Source organism: Salvelinus alpinus, chromosome 2, assembly GCF_045679555.1.
Source record: "Salvelinus alpinus chromosome 2, SLU_Salpinus.1, whole genome shotgun sequence".
NCBI lineage: Eukaryota > Metazoa > Chordata > Actinopteri > Salmoniformes > Salmonidae > Salvelinus > Salvelinus alpinus.
The window spans coordinates 89,461,474-89,481,092 of NC_092087.1; the positions used below are offsets into that span (position 1 = coordinate 89,461,474).

The following is a 19,619-nucleotide window of genomic DNA, read 5'->3' on the forward strand; positions in this document are numbered from 1 at the left end:
CGAACCGCTGAATATTAAAAGTATTCGTTCCACCCTGATTGGATAACCACTTACACAAGTGCTTGCGTAAAGCAACAACATCGAAATTGTATAAGGCAATTTACACAACGATTAGAATACAGTATCCTTTTCTCATCCGAGTCCTTCCACAACTGGAGTCCTGCTGAAAACTGATATAAGGTAAGATTTATGTGCAGAGTTTGAATGTAATTATCTCTTCTTCTCCCAAACGAATAAACAGCAGCACACCCTTATACAGTAGGTCCATGTTCTGAAATAAGTGTTAATCTCAGTATTACTGTTGTGATTACAGTATTGCATAACTAACGACATAATAATAGTAGTAGAATTAAAAATGTTGCAGGTGCATGCAAAACTCATGACGTAATCTTATGCAAGAGATATTCACTGCACGTATGGTTTTTCTCTATGATAGTCCATTGCATATTTATGGTAAGTCTTCCCTTTTGTACACTGGTACACACAATTTATTTTCTATAGGTAATTGTCATATTAGGCTCTTTTGGACAGGGGTAAATAGGAATTTAGCAGTTTGAGGCTGTTGAGTCTATGATGTAATGATATAAATTATGCACTGTAGACTCGTTGTTGTTATTGTTCAGTGTGCTGCCTGCTATACCTGCTCTCACCAACCTATATTCTGCAGTAGCCTATACTATGCTATGCATGCCCTATGATTCTAATGTTGATCTCAAAATATGGTGTTTAAAACCATGTATTAACATAGTGGTCTAAGGTTACATATAAACACCCTGTAACTTTTTGAATATTTAACTAAAAGCCCGTTTGGTGTCTGTTGCAGAGTTGGGGAATTTGGATCAATTCCATCTCTATTCAGATTGTTGTGATGTTGCTGCGTTGGTGGGCGGGTCTTCCCCTGCTCCTCCCCCTCCTGGTGCTGTGTGGGTGTGGTTTGGCCCAGAGTTCCGAACCCATGTTTCGGTCGGTGACTGAGACAGTCCTACCTCCTGACAACCAGCACAACCCCACCCAGCTGAACTATGGGATGGCCGTTACTGATGTGGACGGAGACGGAGACCTGGAGGTGGTGGTGGCGGGGTGAGAGGGGAGGGGAGGGGAGGGGGGGGTTAGATAAAGAGAGATCCACAGAGTTGGAGAGGGCATTCAAATGCCATCATTGAGTACAGTTTACTGGACCATAGGACTTTACAGGCTATGCATAAATTACCCAATATTCTCAACCTACACCCATTCTTGGGTACAACGGCCCTAACCTGGTCATGAAGTTGGGGCTCTGGTCAACGTAGTGCACTATCCAGGGAATAGGGTGCCATTTAGGACTACACCTACTAATGTTCTCCACTACACCTACTAATGTTCTCCACTGCACCTACTAATGTTCTCCACAACGCCTACTAATGTTCTCCACTGCGCCTACTAATGTTCTCCACAGCGCCTACTAATGTTCTCCACTGTGCCTACTAATGTTCTCCACTGCACCTACTAATGTTCTCCACAGCGCCTACTAGTGTTCTCCACAGCGCCTACTGATGTTCTCCACTGCGCCTACTGATGTTCTCCACTGCACCTACTAATGTTCTCCACTGCGCCTACTAATGTTCTCCACTGCGCCTACTAATGTTCTCCACTACACCTACTAGTGTTCTCCACTGCGCCTACTAGTGTTCTCCACTGCAACCTACTAGTGTTCTCCACTGCGCCTACTAATGTTCTCCACTGCTCCTACTAATGTTCTCCACTACACCTACTAATGTTTTCCACTACACCTACTAATGTTCTCCACTACACCTACTAGTGTTCTCCACTGCGCCTACTAATGTTCTCCACTGCGCCTACTAGTGTTCTCCACTGCACCTACTAGTGTTCTCCACTGCGCCAACTAGTGTTCTCCACTGCGCCTACTAATGTTCTCCACTGCGCCTACTAATGTTCTAACTACACCTACTAATGTTCTCCACAACACCTACTAATGTTCTAACTACACCTACCTATGTTCTCCACTGCGCCTACTAATGTTCTCCACTACACCTACTAGTGTTCTCCACTGTGCCTACTAGTGTTCTCCACTGCGCCTACTAATGTTCTCCACTGCGCCTACTAATGTTCTCCACTGCGCCTGCTAGTGTTCTCCACTGCGCCTACTAATGTTCTCCACTGCGCCTAATAATGTTCTCCACTGCACCCACTAGTGTTCTCCGCTGCGCCTACTAGTGTTCTTCACTACGCCTACCAATGTTCTCCACTGCACCTACTAGTGTTCTCCACTGCACCTACTAGTGTTCTCCACTGCGCCTACTAGTGTTCTCCACTGCGCCTACTAATGTTCTCCACTGCGCCTACTAATGTTCTCCACTGCGCCTGCTAGTGTTCTCCACTGCGCCTACTAATGTTCTCCACTGCGCCTAATAATGTTCTCCACTGCACCCACTAGTGTTCTCCACTGCGCCTACTAATGTTCTCCGCTGCGCCTACTAGTGTTCTTCACTACGCCTACCAATGTTCTCCACTGCACCTACTAATGTTCTCCACTGCGCCTACTAGTGTTCTCCACTGCGCCTACTAATGTTCTCCACTACGCCTACTAATGTTCTCCACTACTGATGTTCTCCACTTCACCTACTAATGTTCTCCACTACACCTACTAATGTTCTCCACTTCCATTCTCAGGTACAACGGTCCTAACCTGGTCCTGAAGTATGACCGTGGTCAGCAGAGGCTGGTGAACATAGCGGTGGATGACCGCACCTCTCCATTCTACTCCCTGAGAGACCCCCTGGGGAACGCCATCGGGGTGACTGCCTGCGACGTCGACGGGGACGGGCGGGAGGAGATCTACTTCCTCAATACAAACAACGCTTACTCTGGTAAATAACAATAATAACAGCAGGTAAACAAACATCAACAACAACGGTTACTCTGGTAGTCAGTAGCAATCTTCTTTTGGAAGGTCGGGCCACATACTCTGACAAGCTCTTTAAGTTCCGTAACGGACGCTTCGAGGACCTGCTGGGTGATGACATCAACGTGCGCCGAGGAGTAGCCAATCGGATGGCAGGACGCTCCGTGGCGTGTGTGGACAGAAAAGTATGTAAACCATCAGTCTATCCATCTGATTATCCATCAATCCATCCTCTCACTATTTTCTCTGTCCATCTGTGTGCGTGTCTGTCTGTCGTCTATATGTCTGTACCCCCCCGCCCAATCTAACCCCCCCTTTCTCTCTCCTGTAGGGTACAGGGCGTTATGCCGTGTATGTAGCTAACTATGCCAGTGGAAATGTTGGTCCCCATGCCCTGATAGAGATGGACGAGGTAGCCAGTGACCTGGCCAAGGGCATCATCGCCCTGTCTGACGTTGCAGCACAGGCCGGTGTCAACAAGTACACAGGTACTGGACAAGAGTGAATGGAAGAAATGTGTGTGTGCGCTTACCCATCTCAAACTAATACCTACTATATTATGTATCTGTCTCCTCCCACCAGGTGGGCGTGGTGTAGTGGTTGGACCAATCGTGAGCCAGAGCAGCTCTGACGTGTTCTGTGACAATGAGAACGGACCTAACTTCCTGTTCCGGAACAATGGAGACGGAACCTTCACTGACATTGCTCAACAGGCAGGTGTGTCTAGGGTGGGGTGTGTCTAGGGTGGGTGTGTGGGAGGAAGGAGAGATAATTGGACCATAGCCATGATCTCTGCATAGTAGTTGTGATGACAGTGATGTGGCTCCCCCTGTAGGTGTGGAGGACCGCTACCAGCACGGCCGAGGCGTGGCCCTGGCAGACTTTAACGCTGATGGGAAGACTGACATCGTCTACGGAAACTGGAATGGCCAGCACAGACTGTACCTACAGGACAACAACCAGAGATTCAGGGTGAGAGAGGGGAGAGAGGGAGGTTGGAGTGGGGTTTGAAGCAGGATGGAAGAGGGAGGTTAGTGAAACAGATCGAAGGGAAGTGGATGGAATGGGAGGGCGACTGGGGAGGGATGGAAACAAAGACATTAAACCTCTCTGTTCGCTCCCTCCTCAGGACATAGCCAGTGGGCCGTTCTCCTCTCCCTCTCCCGTGCGGACGGTCATTGCTGCTGACTTTGACAATGACCAGGAGCTGGACATCTTCTTCAACAACATCGCCTACAGAGGACACGCCCCCAACAGGCTCTTTAGGTACCTCTGACCCCTGACACCAACTTTGACTTGAACTGTGTGTGTGTGTGTGTGTGTGTGTGTGTGTGTGTGTGTGTGTGTGTGTGTGTGTGTGTGTGTGTGTGTGTGTGTGTGTGTGTGTGTGTGTGTGTGTGTGTGTGTGTGTGAGAGAGATAGAAAGAGTTTCTGATGTGTGTTGTCTGCCTGCTCCTCCAGGGTGTCCAGGAGGGCTGGTGCTGACCCCCAGATAGAGGAGCTAAACGTGGGGGAGGCAGCAGAGCCACAGGGCCGGGGTACAGGTAACCACCCCATGCAGACTCATTCTTTTGGTCCCTATACAACAGGGGAGTCAAACTCAATTCCCGGAGGACCGTGTATCAGCTGGTTTTGTTGTTTCCGTGTCTAATTAAGACCTTGACAACCAGGTGAGAGGAGATCCTAACTCGTCAATGACCTTCCTTTAATCAAGAAAACTAGGAGTGAAAATCTGTAGATACTCAGCACTCAAGAAATGGAGTTTGACTCCCCTTTTATACAAGATTAATAAAGTCTTCTTAAACTAATGTATTCTGTTTTTGCTAAGTATTAGTTAAAAACATAAATTACAACACACCTGGTTCAGGTGGTTCCCCTGGTTTACTAGGGCTAAACAGGCCCTGTTTTTGATTGGCCGTTTGATGTGGTCACTCTGTGATTGACAGGTGCCACGGTAACAGACTTTGACGGGGACGGTCAGTTGGACCTGCTGGTGGCTCATGGGGAGAGTTCCTCTCAGCCCATCTCTGTCTTCAAGGTCACTCAGGTCAGTCACTAACATAGAGGTAGATAGACGGCTTATCTTTGCATCTTTGCCATAATGTTTTTATTTATTTTTAATTTAACCTTTATTTAACTAGGGCAAGTCGGTTAAGAACAAATTCTTATTTACAATGACGGATTACCAAAAGGCAAAAGACCTCCTGCGGGGACGGGGGCTGGGATTTTAAAAAATAAGAGGGTTTTATAAATAAGCATCAACCAGTGGGTCGTGCGACGGGTATACAGAGATGACGAGTATAGAGTGCAGTGATGTGTCCTATAAGGAGCGTTGGTGGCAAATCTGATGGCCGAATGGTAAAGAACATCTAGCCGCTCGAGAGCACCCTTACCTGCTGACCTATAATCTAGCATGGGTAGGATGATCATCTGAATCAGGGTTAGTTTGGCAGCTGGGGTGAAAGAGGAGCGACTACGATAGAGGAAACCAAGTCTAGATTTAACTTTAGCCTGCAGTTTTGATATGTGCTGAGAGAAGGACAGTGTACTGTCTAGCCATACTGTATAGCCATAATGGCTCCTGTGACAGCATGGGCAGTGCCGTTGATGGCTTTCTCCATTTTAAAGTAGTCAATTTTCTTATTTTGGGTTAAGAAAACAACAACCTCTATGCTAATATTGGTGATTGAACAGCAGTGCTGGAGTACTGATCCTGCTACAACGGGTTCTATCCATCCAGACCCCTTTTTCTCTCTATGGTCACGACCTCATTACTGCCCCCTGGTGGAGAATTACTGCAAGCGCATGAGATTTCATTTAGATATTTTAATGCAAGACGATGATTACAAATCAATGTGTTATCTCCTTGTTTCTTATCATATTTATATGTCAGTAAGGAGGAGAGGATGAACAGGGCCCATGATATCACCCGACATATTCCTGACCCATCAGCTTTACCCTCTGACCTTTGACCCTGACAGGGCTCGTCCAATCATTGGCTGCGTGTAATCCCTCGCACGCGTTTCGGCTCCTTCGCCCGCGGGGCCCGGGTCACGGCCTACACCAATCAGAGCGGGGCTCTCATGCGCATCATCGACGGCGGCTCGGGGTACCTCTGTGAGATGGAGCCTGTCGCCCACTTTGGACTGGGTAACTTCCTGTTTACTTCCCATTTACGGCCTAATCCCAAATGGACCCCTAGACCCTATGCACTTGTAGAGATCTAAGAGGATTTAATAGGTGCAGTCAATATGATAATTGCTCCAATTTCCCCTCTGGCTAGGATGTGGAAGTTTCGCCATACTGCTTCTACCAATCAAATCCTCTCAGATCTCCACAAGTGTATAGGGTGCAGTGGAGGCTGCTGAGGGGAGGACGGCTCATAATAATGTCTGGAACGGAGCACATGGAATGGCATGTAACACCTTGAAATAATTTGATGTATTTGATACCATTCCGCTCCAGTCATTACCACACGCCCGTTCTCCCCAATTTAAGGTGCCACCAACCTCCTGTGCAGTAGACATCTTGTAGACATATTAGCTAGTAGTTCTGGATAGCTTGTGTATTTATCTTCCTTTCTTCACATTGGCTCACAGGCAAGGACGAGGTCACCGTGGTGGAGGTCTATTGGCCGGATGGCCGTTCCGTGGCCCGCCCACTGCAGCCTGGTGACATGAACTCTGTGATGGAGATTGGCTACCCTAAAGAGGGGGAGGAGTCTGTGCTGACCCCTGACACCCAGGTACGCACCGCGGACTTACACCATGACATATGAACTATGACCCTTGGGTAAAAGTTTCAGCCAATCCATCACCAGCTACTACATTCTTACCCTATGACCACAGTAGTGTTTCTGTTTAATTACATTGTGTGGAGATTTCTAACCGTTACATGCTGACCGCACCGCTCACGTTCCAAAATAAATGGACACATACATGTTATTCAATCACTGCATCCACACTGCTCGCGCGCGTCAATGAGTGTCTGCGTAGCCAGGCGCTAAAATACACCTTGATTCTATTTGTGACGCTTGATGGGCTGCAAGTCCCGCCTCTCCCATCTCCTCATTGGTTTTTAGGAGCATATACCCACGTGGGTGATTGAAAGATGAACTGAGGTCCACACTCCAGTCCAGTCGGTTGTGGTAATGCACATTAAAGTTGGTTGTAAACCGCCATATAAAGTCCAAAGAAGAAGAAGCCTGAAGGAGGAGAGATTACTGGAAACAAACTCGATTTAGCGTTTTATCTGTATATTAATTGTCGGAGTAGAGGACCTTGTGCATTTCAGGTAAAATAACAACCCAATGTTTATATCCCAGGACAAATTAGCTAGCAACAGCAAGCTAGCTAAATAGGGCAAATTAGCTAGCAACAGCAAGCTAGCTAAATAGGACAAATTAGCTAGCAACAGCAAGCTAGCTAAATAGGGCAAATTAGCTAGCAACAGCAAGCTAGCTAAATAGGACAAATTAGCTAGCAACAGCAAGCTAGCTAAATTGCCATAAATGTTTAATGCTTTTCAACCTGTCTCCAAATTAATATAGTTGGTTCAGAGTTCGTTTTGATATTTCAACCTGCGTGTTCTGATCGCGTCTGGTGGACAAAATCAGCACGCGGACGCCCGGTGTAGTCAGCATGTTAGACTTTCTCCCAAGAGCATCAGATGAAATACAAGTGTAGTTGATGATTCAGTCATTCTGTTAGCATTCAAAATGGTGGAGCTGGAACTGTCTTTGAACTGACATTCTGGTCTTTTTCAGTGTGGGGAAGGATTCTCTGTCAAGAATGGCCGCTGTGCAGGTATGTAGATCTGTCTTGTCTGGCAGAGAATAGATGGAATATAACAACATTTACAATATAGTAAAACATACAGATTAATAAATTAAGTTCCTCTCTCTCTCTCTCATGCTCTCTCCTCTCTGGCCCTCTCTATCTCTGCAGGTATATGAGGGCAGTGAATGAGATACCTTGAAGCAACATAAAAAAAATATGCCTTGTCATCAAGATAATGTATACCGTCGAAGACCAATGACACTCCATATTGTTAGTCATTTGAACCAGTAGATTATCTCTGTTTTGCGTCCATCTTTCATAAGTGTCATCTTCTCTGTGAGTGTTACCTTTTTATTGTTCTACTTTTCTTTGTTTTTCTTGACAAGTCAAACTGTTCCCCTTTGCTATTGTATTTGTTTTAGAATAATTAACCATCCCTAATAAATCAATAAAACAACATTGATGGAATACAACAATCTTTTCAAAGCACAAGATCTTATCCGTAATCAATTATTCCCATACCTTTTCCATCCCTCCATCTGACCCTTCTCCCTCACACTGCCCCCCAACCCCTCTATTCACCCTCCCCTTGTCTCACTACCCCCCCCCCCCCCCCCCCCTCTTCTCCCTCACCAACCACCCTGGCCCTCCCCTGCCCCATGCCAGACAACAACTAGTGAATCAGACTCTCTTTCAAGAAAATATTTAGTTGATGAAAATATTTTATCAACCAAATGTTTGTTGGGGATGAAATCCTTAACACCCCCCTCCTTAACCCTCCCCCCAGACAACAATGAGTGTAAGCAACAGAGTGGGCCCCCAGTTTGCCCTAAGAGCCGTCCAGTCTGCATCAACACCTACGGCCACTATAACTGTGGCCCCAGGAAGACATGTGCCAGGGGCCACAAGCCCACCAAGGACGGGAAGGCATGTGTGGGTGAGTAGAGATGGCAGGAGGGATGGAGGGGACTGATGATATGCCTGGTGCTCTCCTACTTCTCTCCCTCGTTCCCTGTCCTTTTACCTACAAACACTACCCACTCATTACTACCCTCAGACTAACCCTAGACAGTACCCACTCGTTACTACCCTCAGACTAACCCTAGACAGTACCCACTCGTTACTACCCTCAGACTAACCCTAGACAGTACCCACTCGTTACTACCCTCAGACTAACCCTAGACACTACCCACTCATTACTCCCCTCAGACTAACCCGAAGTACGTAGTCTGACCTGCTTTCTTTCTCCTCCCCTCCTCTTTCTCCTCCCCTCCTCTTTCTCCTCCCCTCCTCTTTCTCCATCTCTGCAGCTGTAGCTCGGTTCTTCCAGGGGGTCCGCTCTTCCTCATCCCCCGGGCCAGGGCCCCTCCTCTCTGGCCTCTCCCTCCTATTTCTACTGGCCTTCTCCATGGTCTGAATGGAGATATGAGGCTAAGGGCCTCTCAGTCACATGCCTCCATGGGGATTGCTTGACTGAGTCCCAAATGGTAGCCTGGTCAATCCCTATATAGTGCACTACTTTTGACCACAGCCCTGGTCAATCCCTATATAGTGCACTACTTTTGACCACAGCCCTGGTCAATCCCTATATAGTGCACTACTTTTGACCACAGCCCTGGTCAATCCCTATATAGTGCACTACTTTTGACCACAGCCCTTCCATGGACTCCAATGATGCTCCAGGAGTGTCAAGGTCCTACCGGATGAACTTTGACATGTATGCTGCTAGAGGGAGTGACCCTTGACACCTCGACACTGGACAACTATGCACTTCCTTTTTTGGGGGGGGGGTCGGCATGCTCAGTTGGACCAAATAATAAGACGTTTGGCAATCATTATCTGTGATGGTCTGGAGAATCAGAAAGTGAATGGGATGTTTAGGCATGTTGTCTGTAACAGTTTGAGAACTGTGTGATACTGAATGTAATGTCGGAAACCCAGATCTAAAATCTCACATAATTGCATCAGATGCTTGATTAGGTTCTGGGGAGAGAGAAGATACTTACGAGACTAGAGAAGTCAATTCAACGTCTATTCCACTGAGATGACATGGATTTCAAAACCAGTGGTGCCCAGTGGGTATTTTCCTTGACCGTGAAAAAGAATGACATTCATGTTAAAATGGAGCGATGGAAGAGCAGCAGTTATTTATTAAAGTTCTTCTGATCATGAGTATCAAACAACAACAAGCATTATGAAGGTTCCAGTTCTCTACTTTTGCATAAACATGTCCCAGATTTAAATAAAAAGGCCAGACACTTCACATCAGGAAATAATTACATGTTGGCAGTTTATGGTTCTTTGGAGGAGGGTTTGTGTAGCAGAAAAGGAAGGAAGTGTTTGTGCGCGTGCAGGAAGAATTGTTCATTACTTTATTTTACAGAGTCCTGGTGCAGGCTTTTGTTCCAGACCAGCACTAAAACACCAGGACTGAAGAACACTGTTACAGGATGCTACATCGTCTATACAGGTAGCTGTGTATTTGCATAATCATGATCTAGGAGAGCTGGTGGTTCAAGACAAGAGGTTAGCTGGGTTGTGGAGTGTTTGATACCAAGCTGCATTATGACACTGACCAGTGGATGGTACCAGAGCCATTTATAGAGGCTAACATTTATGTCTCTGGATGGAACTAGCTACATTCTTCTGTTTGCTACTTTCAGCCCATCCATGTGGTTCACATCTCCGCTGAGCTGTGTAGTACTACATCCCAAATGGATCCCTATTCCCTATGTAGTGCACTACTAGAGCCCAGGTCAGAATTAGTGCACTATATAGGGAATAGGGTCCCATTTGGGCCGCACCCTAGATCTCCTACAGTACATGTCTGGGTCGTGGGCCTATTCACAAGACGCCAAGCGGCAGAAAACAAACTGGAACAGTAGAGGGACTACCTGAAACTTGTCCAATAAGAACTGTTTTCCCTGGTTAAAACGTTTCACTACGATGTGCACGAATGAATACAGGCAGGCAGGTGGGTGTGTAGTAGTCCATCACGGTTCCATGTCAACTGACAGCCTATTCCCTATCTCGTACACTACTATCCTCCATACAGTGCACTACTTTTAACCAGAGCCCCAAACTAGTGCACTATAGGAGATAAGTTTGTTACGGTCAGGGCCGTTGTGGTTCAGTTGCGATCGAGTGTTCGGTCGGTTAGCTCAAGTTTGTTACGGTCAGGGCCGTTGTGGTTGCGGTAGGTGAGGCATACCCAGTCCAACAAGCACTGCTGTCGGGGTGGTTCTCTAAGGGACCAGGGTTGTAGAGCTCCAGGGATCAGGGGGGTAGAGGTGCCGTGGACCCAGTCACCGAACACTGCTGTCGGGGTGGTTCTCTAAGGGACCAGGGTTGTAGAGCTCCAGGGATCAGGGGGGTAGAGGTGCCGTGGACCCAGTCACCGAACACTGCTGTCGGGGTGGTTCTCTAAGGGACCAGGGTTGTAGAGCTCCAGGGATCAGGGGGGTAGAGGTGCCGTGGACCCAGTCGCTGAACACCGCGGTTGTGTGTAGCGTTCCAGGGACCGGGGGGGGTGACATGTACCCGGTCACCGAGCACTGCTGCCGGACGTAGAGCTGGAGCCTGAGCAGGAGCCAGTGGAGCCTCGGTCCTCATAGATCGAGATCTCTATCTGGACAAGATGGGGTTAAAGGAAGGAACACACCCCGATAGGGAGGGGCTGGGGCTATAGCGAGGGGCAGGGTCTATAGCAAGGGGCTGGGTCTATAGGGAGGGTCTGGGTCTATAGCGAGGGGCTGGGTCTATAGCAAGGGGCTGGGTCTATAGGGAGGGTCTGGGTCTATAGGGAGGGTCTGGGTCTATAGGGAGGGTCTGGGTCTATAGGGAGGGGCTGGGTCTATAGCGAGGGTCTGGGTCTATAGCGAGGGTCTGGGTCTATAGGGAGGGGCTGGGTCTATAAGGAGGGTCTGGGTCTATAAGGAGGGTCTGGGTCTATCCAATACACACACACTGTACAAGATCCTTATTCTTGGGAGCCCACGTGTTGACTCTTCATCTCTCTCGCTCCATCTCTTTCTCCCTCGCTTTAAATCTCCATACATGTGTACATCTCTCTGCCTTTTTCTTAATTTGTCTTTGTTTTTCTTCATCTGTCTCTCTCTCTCACATACACACAGAGCAGCTGTAGTAGCTGTAAGGATACGACCCTCATGCCCCTCTCGATGGGGTCAGTGATGAGTAGACCTCGGGGGGCATAGATCTTCTCATTCTGCTCCTGGATGTACCCGCCTATCTTCTTCAACACCTGGGGGAGATTGAGAAGGAGGGGGGAGGAAAGGGGGAGAGGGAGAGCGAACAGAAAGAGGCGGAGAGGAAGAAATAACAAAAGAAGGGGACAGTATGACAGAAAGTAAGGAACATACACTACCGTTCAAAAGTTTGGGGTCACTTAGAAATGTCCTTGTTTTTGAAAGAAAAGCAAACAAATTTGTCCATTAAAATAACATCAACTTGATCAGAAATACAGTGTAGACATTGTTAATGTTGTAAATGACTATTGTAGCTGGAAACGGCTGATTTTTAATGGAATATCTACAGAGGCGTACAGAGGCCCATTATCAGCAACCATCACTCCTGTGTTCCAATGGCACGTTATGTTAGCTAATCCAAGTTGATCATTTTAAAAGGCTAATTGATCATTAGAAAACCCTTTTGCAATTATGTTAGCACAGTTGAAAATGGTTCTGATTTAAAGAAGCAATAAAACTGGCCTTCTTTAGACTAGTTGAGTATCTGGAGCATCAGCATTTGTGGGTTCAATTACAGGCTCAAAATGGGCAGAAACAAAGAACTTTCTTCTGAAACTTGTCAGTCTATTCTTGTTCTGAGCAATTAAGGCTATTCCATGCGAGAAATTGCCAAGAAACTGAAGATCTCGTACAACACTGTGTACTACTCCCTTCACAGAACAGCGCAAACTGGCTCTAACCAGAATAGAAAGCGTGGGTGCACAACTGAGCAAGAGGACAGTACAGTCGTGGCCAAAAGTTTTGAGAATGGCACAAATATTCATTTTCACAAAGTCTGCTGCCTCAGTTTGTATGATGGCAATTTGCATATACTCCAGAATGTTATGAAGAGTGATCAGATGAATTGCAAAGTCCCTCTTTGCCATGCAAATGAACTGAATCCCCCCAAAAAACATTTCCACTGCATTTCAGCCCTGCCACAAAAGGACCAGTTGACATCATGTCAGTGATTATCTCGTTAACACAGGTGTGAGTGTTGACGAGGACAAGGCTGGAGATCACTCTGTCATGCTGATTGAGTTCGAATAACAGACTGGAAGCTTCAAAAGGAGGGTGGTGCTTGGAACCATTGTTCTTCCTCTGTCAGCCATGGTTACCTGCAAGGAAACATGTGCCGTCATCATTGCTTTGCACAAAAAGGGCTTCACAGGCAAGGATAGTGCTGCCAGTAAGATTGCATCTAAATCAATAATTTATCGGATCATCAAGAACTTCAAGGAGAGCGGTTCAATTGTTGTGAAGAAGGCTTCAGGGCGCCCAAGAAAGTCTAGCAAGCGCCAGCACCGTCTCCTAAAGTTGATTCAGCTGCGGGATCGGGGCACCACCAGTACAGAGCTTGCACAGGAATTGCAGCAGGCAGGTGTGAGTGCATCTGCACGCACAGTGAGGTACAGACTTTTGGAGGATGGCCTGGTGTCAAGAAGGGCAGCAAAGAAGCCACTTCTCTCCAGGAAAAACATCAGGGACAGACTGATATTCTGCAAAAGGTACAGGGATTGGACTGCTGAGGACTGAGGTAAAGTAATTTTCTCTGATGAATCCCCTGTCCGATTGTTTGGGGCATGCGGAAAAAAGCTTGTCCGGAGAAGACAAGGTGAGCGCTACTGTGTCATGCCAACAGTAAAGCATTCTGAGACCATTCATGTGTGGGGTTGCTTCTCAGCCAAGGGAGTGGGCTGACTCACAATTTTGCCTAAGAACACAGCGATGAATAAAGAATGGTACCAACACATCCTCTGAGAGCAACTTCTCCCAACCATCCAGGAACAGTTTGGAACAGTTTGGTGACGAACAATGCCTTTTCCAGCATGATGGAGCACCTTGCCATAACTAAGTGGCTCGGGGAACAAACATCGATATTTTGGGTCCAGGGCCAGGAAACTCCCCAGACCTTAATCCCATTGAGAACGTGTGGTCAATCCTCAAGAGGCAGGTGGATAAACAAATTCCCACAAATTCTGACAAACTCCAAGCATTGATTATGCAAGAATGGGCTGCCATCAGTCAGGATGTGGCCCAGAAGTTAATTGACAGCATGCCAGGGCGGATTGCAGAGGTCTTGAAAAAGAAGGGTCAACACTGCAAATATTGACTCTTTGCATCAACTTCATGTAATTGTCAATAAATGCCTTTGACACGTATGAAATGCTTGTAATTATACTTCAGTATTCCATAGTAACATCTGACAAAAATAACTAAAGACACTGAGGCAGCAGACTGTGAAAATTAATATTTGTCATTCTCAAAACCTTTGGCCACGACTGTACATTAGTGTCTAGTTTGAGAAACAGACACCTCACAAGTCCTCTACTGGCAGCTTCATTAAATAGTACCCGCAAAACACCAGTCTCAACGTCAACAGTGAAGAGGCGACTCCGGGATGCTGGCCTTCTAGGCAGAGTTCCTCTGTCCAGTGTCTGTGTTCTTTTGCCCATCTTAATCTTTTATTTTTATTGGCCAATCTGAGATATGGCTTTTTCTTTGCAAATCTGCCTAGAAGGCCAGATGTCACCTCTTCACTGTTGACGTTGAGACTGGTGTTTTGGGCCTCAGGTTCTACTATGTGGTTCTACTGTGGTTGTAATGTGTTTCTATTGTGTGGTGTTCTACTGTGGTGTTCTAGTGTGGTGTTCTACTGTAGTGTTCTACTGTGGTGTTCTAGTGTGGTGGTTCTACTGTGGTCGTAATGTTTCTACTATGTGGTTCTACTGTGGTTGTAATGTGTTTCTATTGTGTGGTGTTCTACTGTGGTGTTCTAGTGTGGTGTTCTACTGTAGTGTTCTACTGTGGTGTTCTAGTGTGGTGGTTCTACTGTGGTCGTAATGTTTCTACTATGTGGTTCTACTGTGGTGGTTCTACTGTGGTTGTTTCTATTGTGTGGTGTTCAAGTGGTTCTAATGTGGTGGTTCTACTGTGTTCTTACTGAAGTTCTACTGTGTTTATATTGTGGTGGTTTAGCCCGGTCTCACCTTCTCATAGCGTGTCTCCATACAGAGGAAGATGAGGTAGGCTGTAGCGCAGGCCAGACATCCCTCCAGGTAGGACTGGCCTCCCATCTTCTCTGCCTCCGCATAGTAGATATTCAACCTCTTCACTGTGTCCTCAAACAACGGCCGCTCAATCTGACAGAGAGCCACTCAGTTAGCTGTCTTTTCAGCCATTAGTGTGTGTGTGTGTGTGTGTTAGACTACCCACCCTGCTCTCCAGCTCAGAAGGGAACTTGGTCTGGAAGCGGCAGGTGGTCCCTTCACTGTAGTCTCTCTGCAGGAACACCTTGTTGGCCAGAGATGCACTGTGCCTCAACTCTTGGAGGTTATGGAACTACAGGACACAAACACACATGCGAGCGTGTGCGCACACACACCCACCCACCCATATTTGGGGGGAGAGAGAGGAGAGAGAGAAAGGAGTGTGAGGAAGAGAGGGGGAGCGAGAGAGAGATTGTGGATAGAATTCTAATATGGATTAACTTTCTGGTTCTGAGGAAGCAGTGTGTATGACTCACCATGAGAATAAAACTAAACTGCTCATTCGCTCTCTCACACACACATACTCTCTGTTCAAGAGGTAATGTATACAAACAGTGGCTGATGTAGTCTTTAGAGGTATACGATGATAGAGGAGAGGTGTTCAATCAAAGTCTGTCTGGCGGTCCGTTGGATCACGGCCCAGACACAGACACAGTATCTCTCCTCTCTCTCTAACTGGTCTTCTCTCTCTGTAGCTCTCGTTTTCTCCTCTCCTTTCCCCTCTCTCTTCTCTCCCTTCCCCTCTCTCTCTCTCTCCTTTCCCCTCTCTCTTCTCTCCCTTCCCCTCTCTCCTTTCTTCTCTCCCTACCCCTCTCTTCTCTCTCTCTCTCCCTTCCTTCCCCTCCTCTCTCTGTATCTCTTTGTCTCCCTCTCTCTCTCTCTCTCCTGACCATGCACTCTGCTACAGCAGCCGGATCATGGAAACGAGCCAAGAGAAGAAGGCCCAACATCACAGAACAGCTCACAACAAATCAATCTCTGTAAGAACCGGGTTAGAAGGCTCAATAGGCCAACGATGGCACCAAATGGTCGTTTCCCCCCCATAAAGAAGCTTGATGTCCCTAGTTGTGGACTTAGGTGTGGGGGAGGTGTGTAGGCCAGTCTAGTTTCTTGCTTTGGGAAACTAGTTTAGGCTATTATGGTTCGTCAAGCTTATTTCCCCAATGTGTCGCTGAATGAAAGGCAGTTGGACCGAATAACGGAAATGAAAAGATCCGTGTAAACGCGGAGATTTTCCCTCCTTGACCTCAATGGGTTGCTGTCCACGGTGCTGATATCCCTTTAGTAGGTTTCAGCACTAGCACGGGCCAGCCTGCCTATACCGGATTAACGGCGGAACACTAGAGACAAAAAAAGAAGAGCTCTGCTTTCACCAAAACAGCTTAACGGCACGAGGATTGCTTGTTTATCCCTGTTCTCGTGCACAAGTTGTAGCATAGGCTACACAGCCTGCCTTGGAAACGCTGTTTGTGCTACAAAGAGAATTCCTCTAACGAACCTCTATTCAGGCACGTAGCCTTCCTACGCCTTTAATATGGCAATATAATGATATAGGGATTATATGATATTCACATACCATGTCGGTCAGGGTGACCGAAGAAGTGTTAAAATTGACAAGGCTTCCATTTATAATCAAAGCAGACGATTTATTTGCCAAAATGAACCTGCCTGCCTGACCCGTTTAGGCAAATGTTATATTCGAAATTAACTTTTTATACATAAACAACTGTCGTGTTGATTTCTATCGTTGCTGGGTAACAGAGATTGAAATGATTGTATGCTACACAATCCTTTCTATCACAGGGCTAACCTTGCTGTTACTGACAAAGCCATTCAAACGGTTCAGAATATAGGTTACAACCCTCTCCACAAGGCTACCTGCTCATATGAAAGACAATATAACCATATGCCCATAGAGGTAAAGGCATAGGCTAGCGAAGAGGATAGATTGTTCTATTCATTCTCACCTCTGTCGCCATGTTTCCATCTGACGGCGTAAGGCTACTAGGACGAGTCCCGGAGCTCAAAGCGCTTTACTGGGACACGGGGACGGGTTGGAGGGCGGGAGGAAGAGACGGAGGGGGAGGATGTGAGGGGGGGTAGGGTGGGGCAGAGTGCGGCGGGGGTTGGGAGGACCTCACACGAGGGGGTAGGGCGCGGGGCGTGGTCTATATATTATCGCGTAGTCGTGGCCAAAAGTTTTGAAAATGACACAAATATTAATTTCCACAAAGTTTGCTGCTTCAGTGTCTAGATATTTTTGTCAGATGTTACTTTGGAATACTGAAGTATAATTACAAGCATTTCATAAGTGTCAAAGGCTTTTTATTGACAATTACATGACGTTGATGCAAAGAGTCAATATTTGCAGTGTTGACCCCTTTTCAAGACCTCTGCAATCCGCCCTGGCAGGCTGTCAATTAACTTCTGGGCCACATCCTGACTGATGGCAGCCCATTCTTGCATAATCAATGCTTGGAGTTTGTCAGAATTTGTGGGTTTTTGTTTGTCCACCCGCCTCTTGAGGATTGACCACAAGTTCTCAATGGGATTAAGGTCTGGGGAGTTTCCTGGCCATGGACCCAAAATATATATGTTTTGTTCCCCGAGCCACTTAGTTATCACTTTTGCCTTATGGCAAGGTGCTCCATCATGCTGGAAAAGGCATTGTTCGTCACCAAACTGTTCCTGGATGGTTGGGAGAAGTTGCTCTCGGAGGATGTGCTGGTGCCATTCTTTATTCATGGCTGTGTTCTTAGGCAAAATTGTGAGCCCACTCCCTTGGCTCCCTTGGCTGAGAAGCAACCCCAGACACGAATGGTCTCAGGATGCTTTACTATTGGCATGACACAGGACTGATGGTAGCGCTCACCTTGTCTTCTCCGGACAAGCTTTTTTCCGGATGCCCCAAACAATCAGAAAGGGGATTCATCAGAGAAAATGACTTTACCCCAGTCCTCAGCAGTCCAATCCCTGTACCTTTTGGAGAATATCAGTCTGTCCCTGATGTTTTTCCTGGAGAGAAGTGGCTTCTTTGCTGCCCTTCTTGACACCAGGCCATCCTCCAAAAATCTTCACCTCACTGTGCGTGCAGATGCACTCACACCTGCCTGCTGCCATTCCTGAGCAAGCTCTGTACTGGTGGTGCCCCGATCCCGCAGCTGAATCAACTTTAGGAGACGGTCCTGGCGCTTGCTGGACTTTCTTGGGCACCCTGAAACCTTCTTCACAACAATTGAACCGCTCTCCTTGAAGTGCCTGATGATCCGATATATGGTTGACTTAGGTGCAATCTTACTGGCAGCAATAACCTTGCCTGTGAAGCCATTTTTGTGCAAAGTAATGACGGCACATGTTTCCTTGCAGGTAACCATGGTTGACAGAGGAAGAACAATGATTCCAAGCACCACCCTCCTTTTGAAGCTTCCAGTCTGTTATTCGAACTCAATCAGCATGACAGAGTGATCTCCAGCCTTGTCCTCGTCAACACTCACAGCTGTGTTAACGAGAGAATCACTGACATGTCAGCTGGTCCTTTTGTGGCAGGGCTGAAATGCAGTGGAAATGTTTTTGGGGGAGATTCAGTTCATTTGCATGACAAAGAGGGACTTTGCAATGAATTGCAATTCATCTGATCACTCTTCATAACATTCTGGAGTATATGCAAATTGCCATCATACAAACTGAGGCAGCAGACTTTGTGAAAATTAATATTTATGTCATTCTCAAAACTTTTGGCCACGACTGTACATTCCTTTCCTTGTTTCCTTTCCTTCTGGTAATACAAACTGATTTGAGGAGATAGGAAAGGTGGGAACAATATGGAGGAAGACAGGTTAAAGTAAGGAAGACAACAAAGTAAGGAAAGGAAACAAGGAAAGTAAGGAAGCTACTTCAGACTATTGAGATTCACCCTGGGTTGTGAGGAGGGGATTGGAAAGGAACCTGGAGCCTTCTGGCATGTGGTGGATTTGGGTTGTGAGGATTGGAGAGGAACCTGGAGCCTTCTGGCATGTGGTGGATTTGGGTTGTGAGGAGAGGAACCTGGAGCCTTCTGGCATGTAGATCTGGGTTGTGAGGAGGGGATTGGAAAGGAACCTGGAGCCTTCTGGCATGTAGATCTGGGTTGTGAGGAGAGGAACCTGGAGCCTTCTGGCATGTAGATCTGGGTTGTGAGGAGAGGAACCTGGAGCCTTCTGGCATGTGGTGGATTTGGGTTGTGAGGAGAGGAACCTGGAGCCTTCTGGCATGTGGTGGATTTGGGTTGTGAGGAGAGGAACCTGGAGCCTTCTGGCATGTGGTGGATTTGGGTTGTGAGGAGAGGAACCTGGAGCCTTCTGGCATGTGGTGGATTTGGGTTGTGAGGAGAGGAACCTGGAGCCTTCTGGCATGTGGTGGATTTGGGTTGTGAGGAGAGGAACCTGGAGCCTTCTGGCATGTGGTGGATTTGGGTTGTGAGGATTGGAGAGGAACCTGGAGCCTTCTGGCATGTGGTGGATTTGGGTTGTGAGGAGAGGAACCTGGAGCCTTCTGGCATGTGGTGGATCTGGGTTGAGTAGTGACCATGGAGATGCCCAAAAGCCTGTTTTAGCATGGGCAGCGCCATTGAGGACCATTCTGAAGTAGTCAACTGGGTGTGACTTCC

General features: G+C 47.2%; 2 protein-coding genes across 3 annotated transcripts; one reads left to right on the forward strand and one right to left on the reverse strand.

Annotated features, from left to right (window-relative positions):
* The first annotated feature begins 36 nt into the window (after positions 1-36).
* crtac1a (cartilage acidic protein 1a) lies at positions 37-9,959 on the forward strand. 2 transcript variants are annotated; one of them, XM_071389801.1, is made up of 15 exons: positions 37-180; positions 824-1,080; positions 2,671-2,867; positions 2,951-3,087; positions 3,234-3,390; positions 3,485-3,619; positions 3,738-3,874; positions 4,032-4,168; positions 4,364-4,446; positions 4,849-4,949; positions 5,884-6,052; positions 6,502-6,647; positions 7,668-7,707; positions 8,468-8,617; positions 8,991-9,959. In XM_071389801.1, the coding sequence occupies exons 2-15, from the start codon at positions 869-871 to the stop codon at positions 9,095-9,097; spliced, it is 1,908 nt and encodes a 635-aa protein (XP_071245902.1). In that variant the 5' UTR covers positions 37-180; positions 824-868; the 3' UTR covers positions 9,098-9,959. The 2 variants fall into 2 exon arrangements, with proteins under 2 accessions (XP_071245902.1, XP_071245903.1); XM_071389802.1 differs by lacking the exons at positions 8,468-8,617; positions 8,991-9,959 and adding an exon at positions 7,849-8,139 and having other exon boundaries at positions 40-180.
* Positions 9,813-17,046, reverse strand: golga7ba (golgin A7 family, member Ba). Its single transcript, XM_071389810.1, has 5 exons — positions 16,942-17,046; positions 15,141-15,266; positions 14,915-15,067; positions 11,840-11,941; positions 9,813-11,308 (listed from the first exon to the last, which is right to left on the reverse strand). The coding sequence occupies exons 1-5, from the start codon at positions 16,951-16,953 to the stop codon at positions 11,225-11,227; spliced, it is 477 nt and encodes a 158-aa protein (XP_071245911.1). The 5' UTR covers positions 16,954-17,046; the 3' UTR covers positions 9,813-11,224.
* Between the last annotated feature and the right edge of the window lie 2,573 nt (positions 17,047-19,619).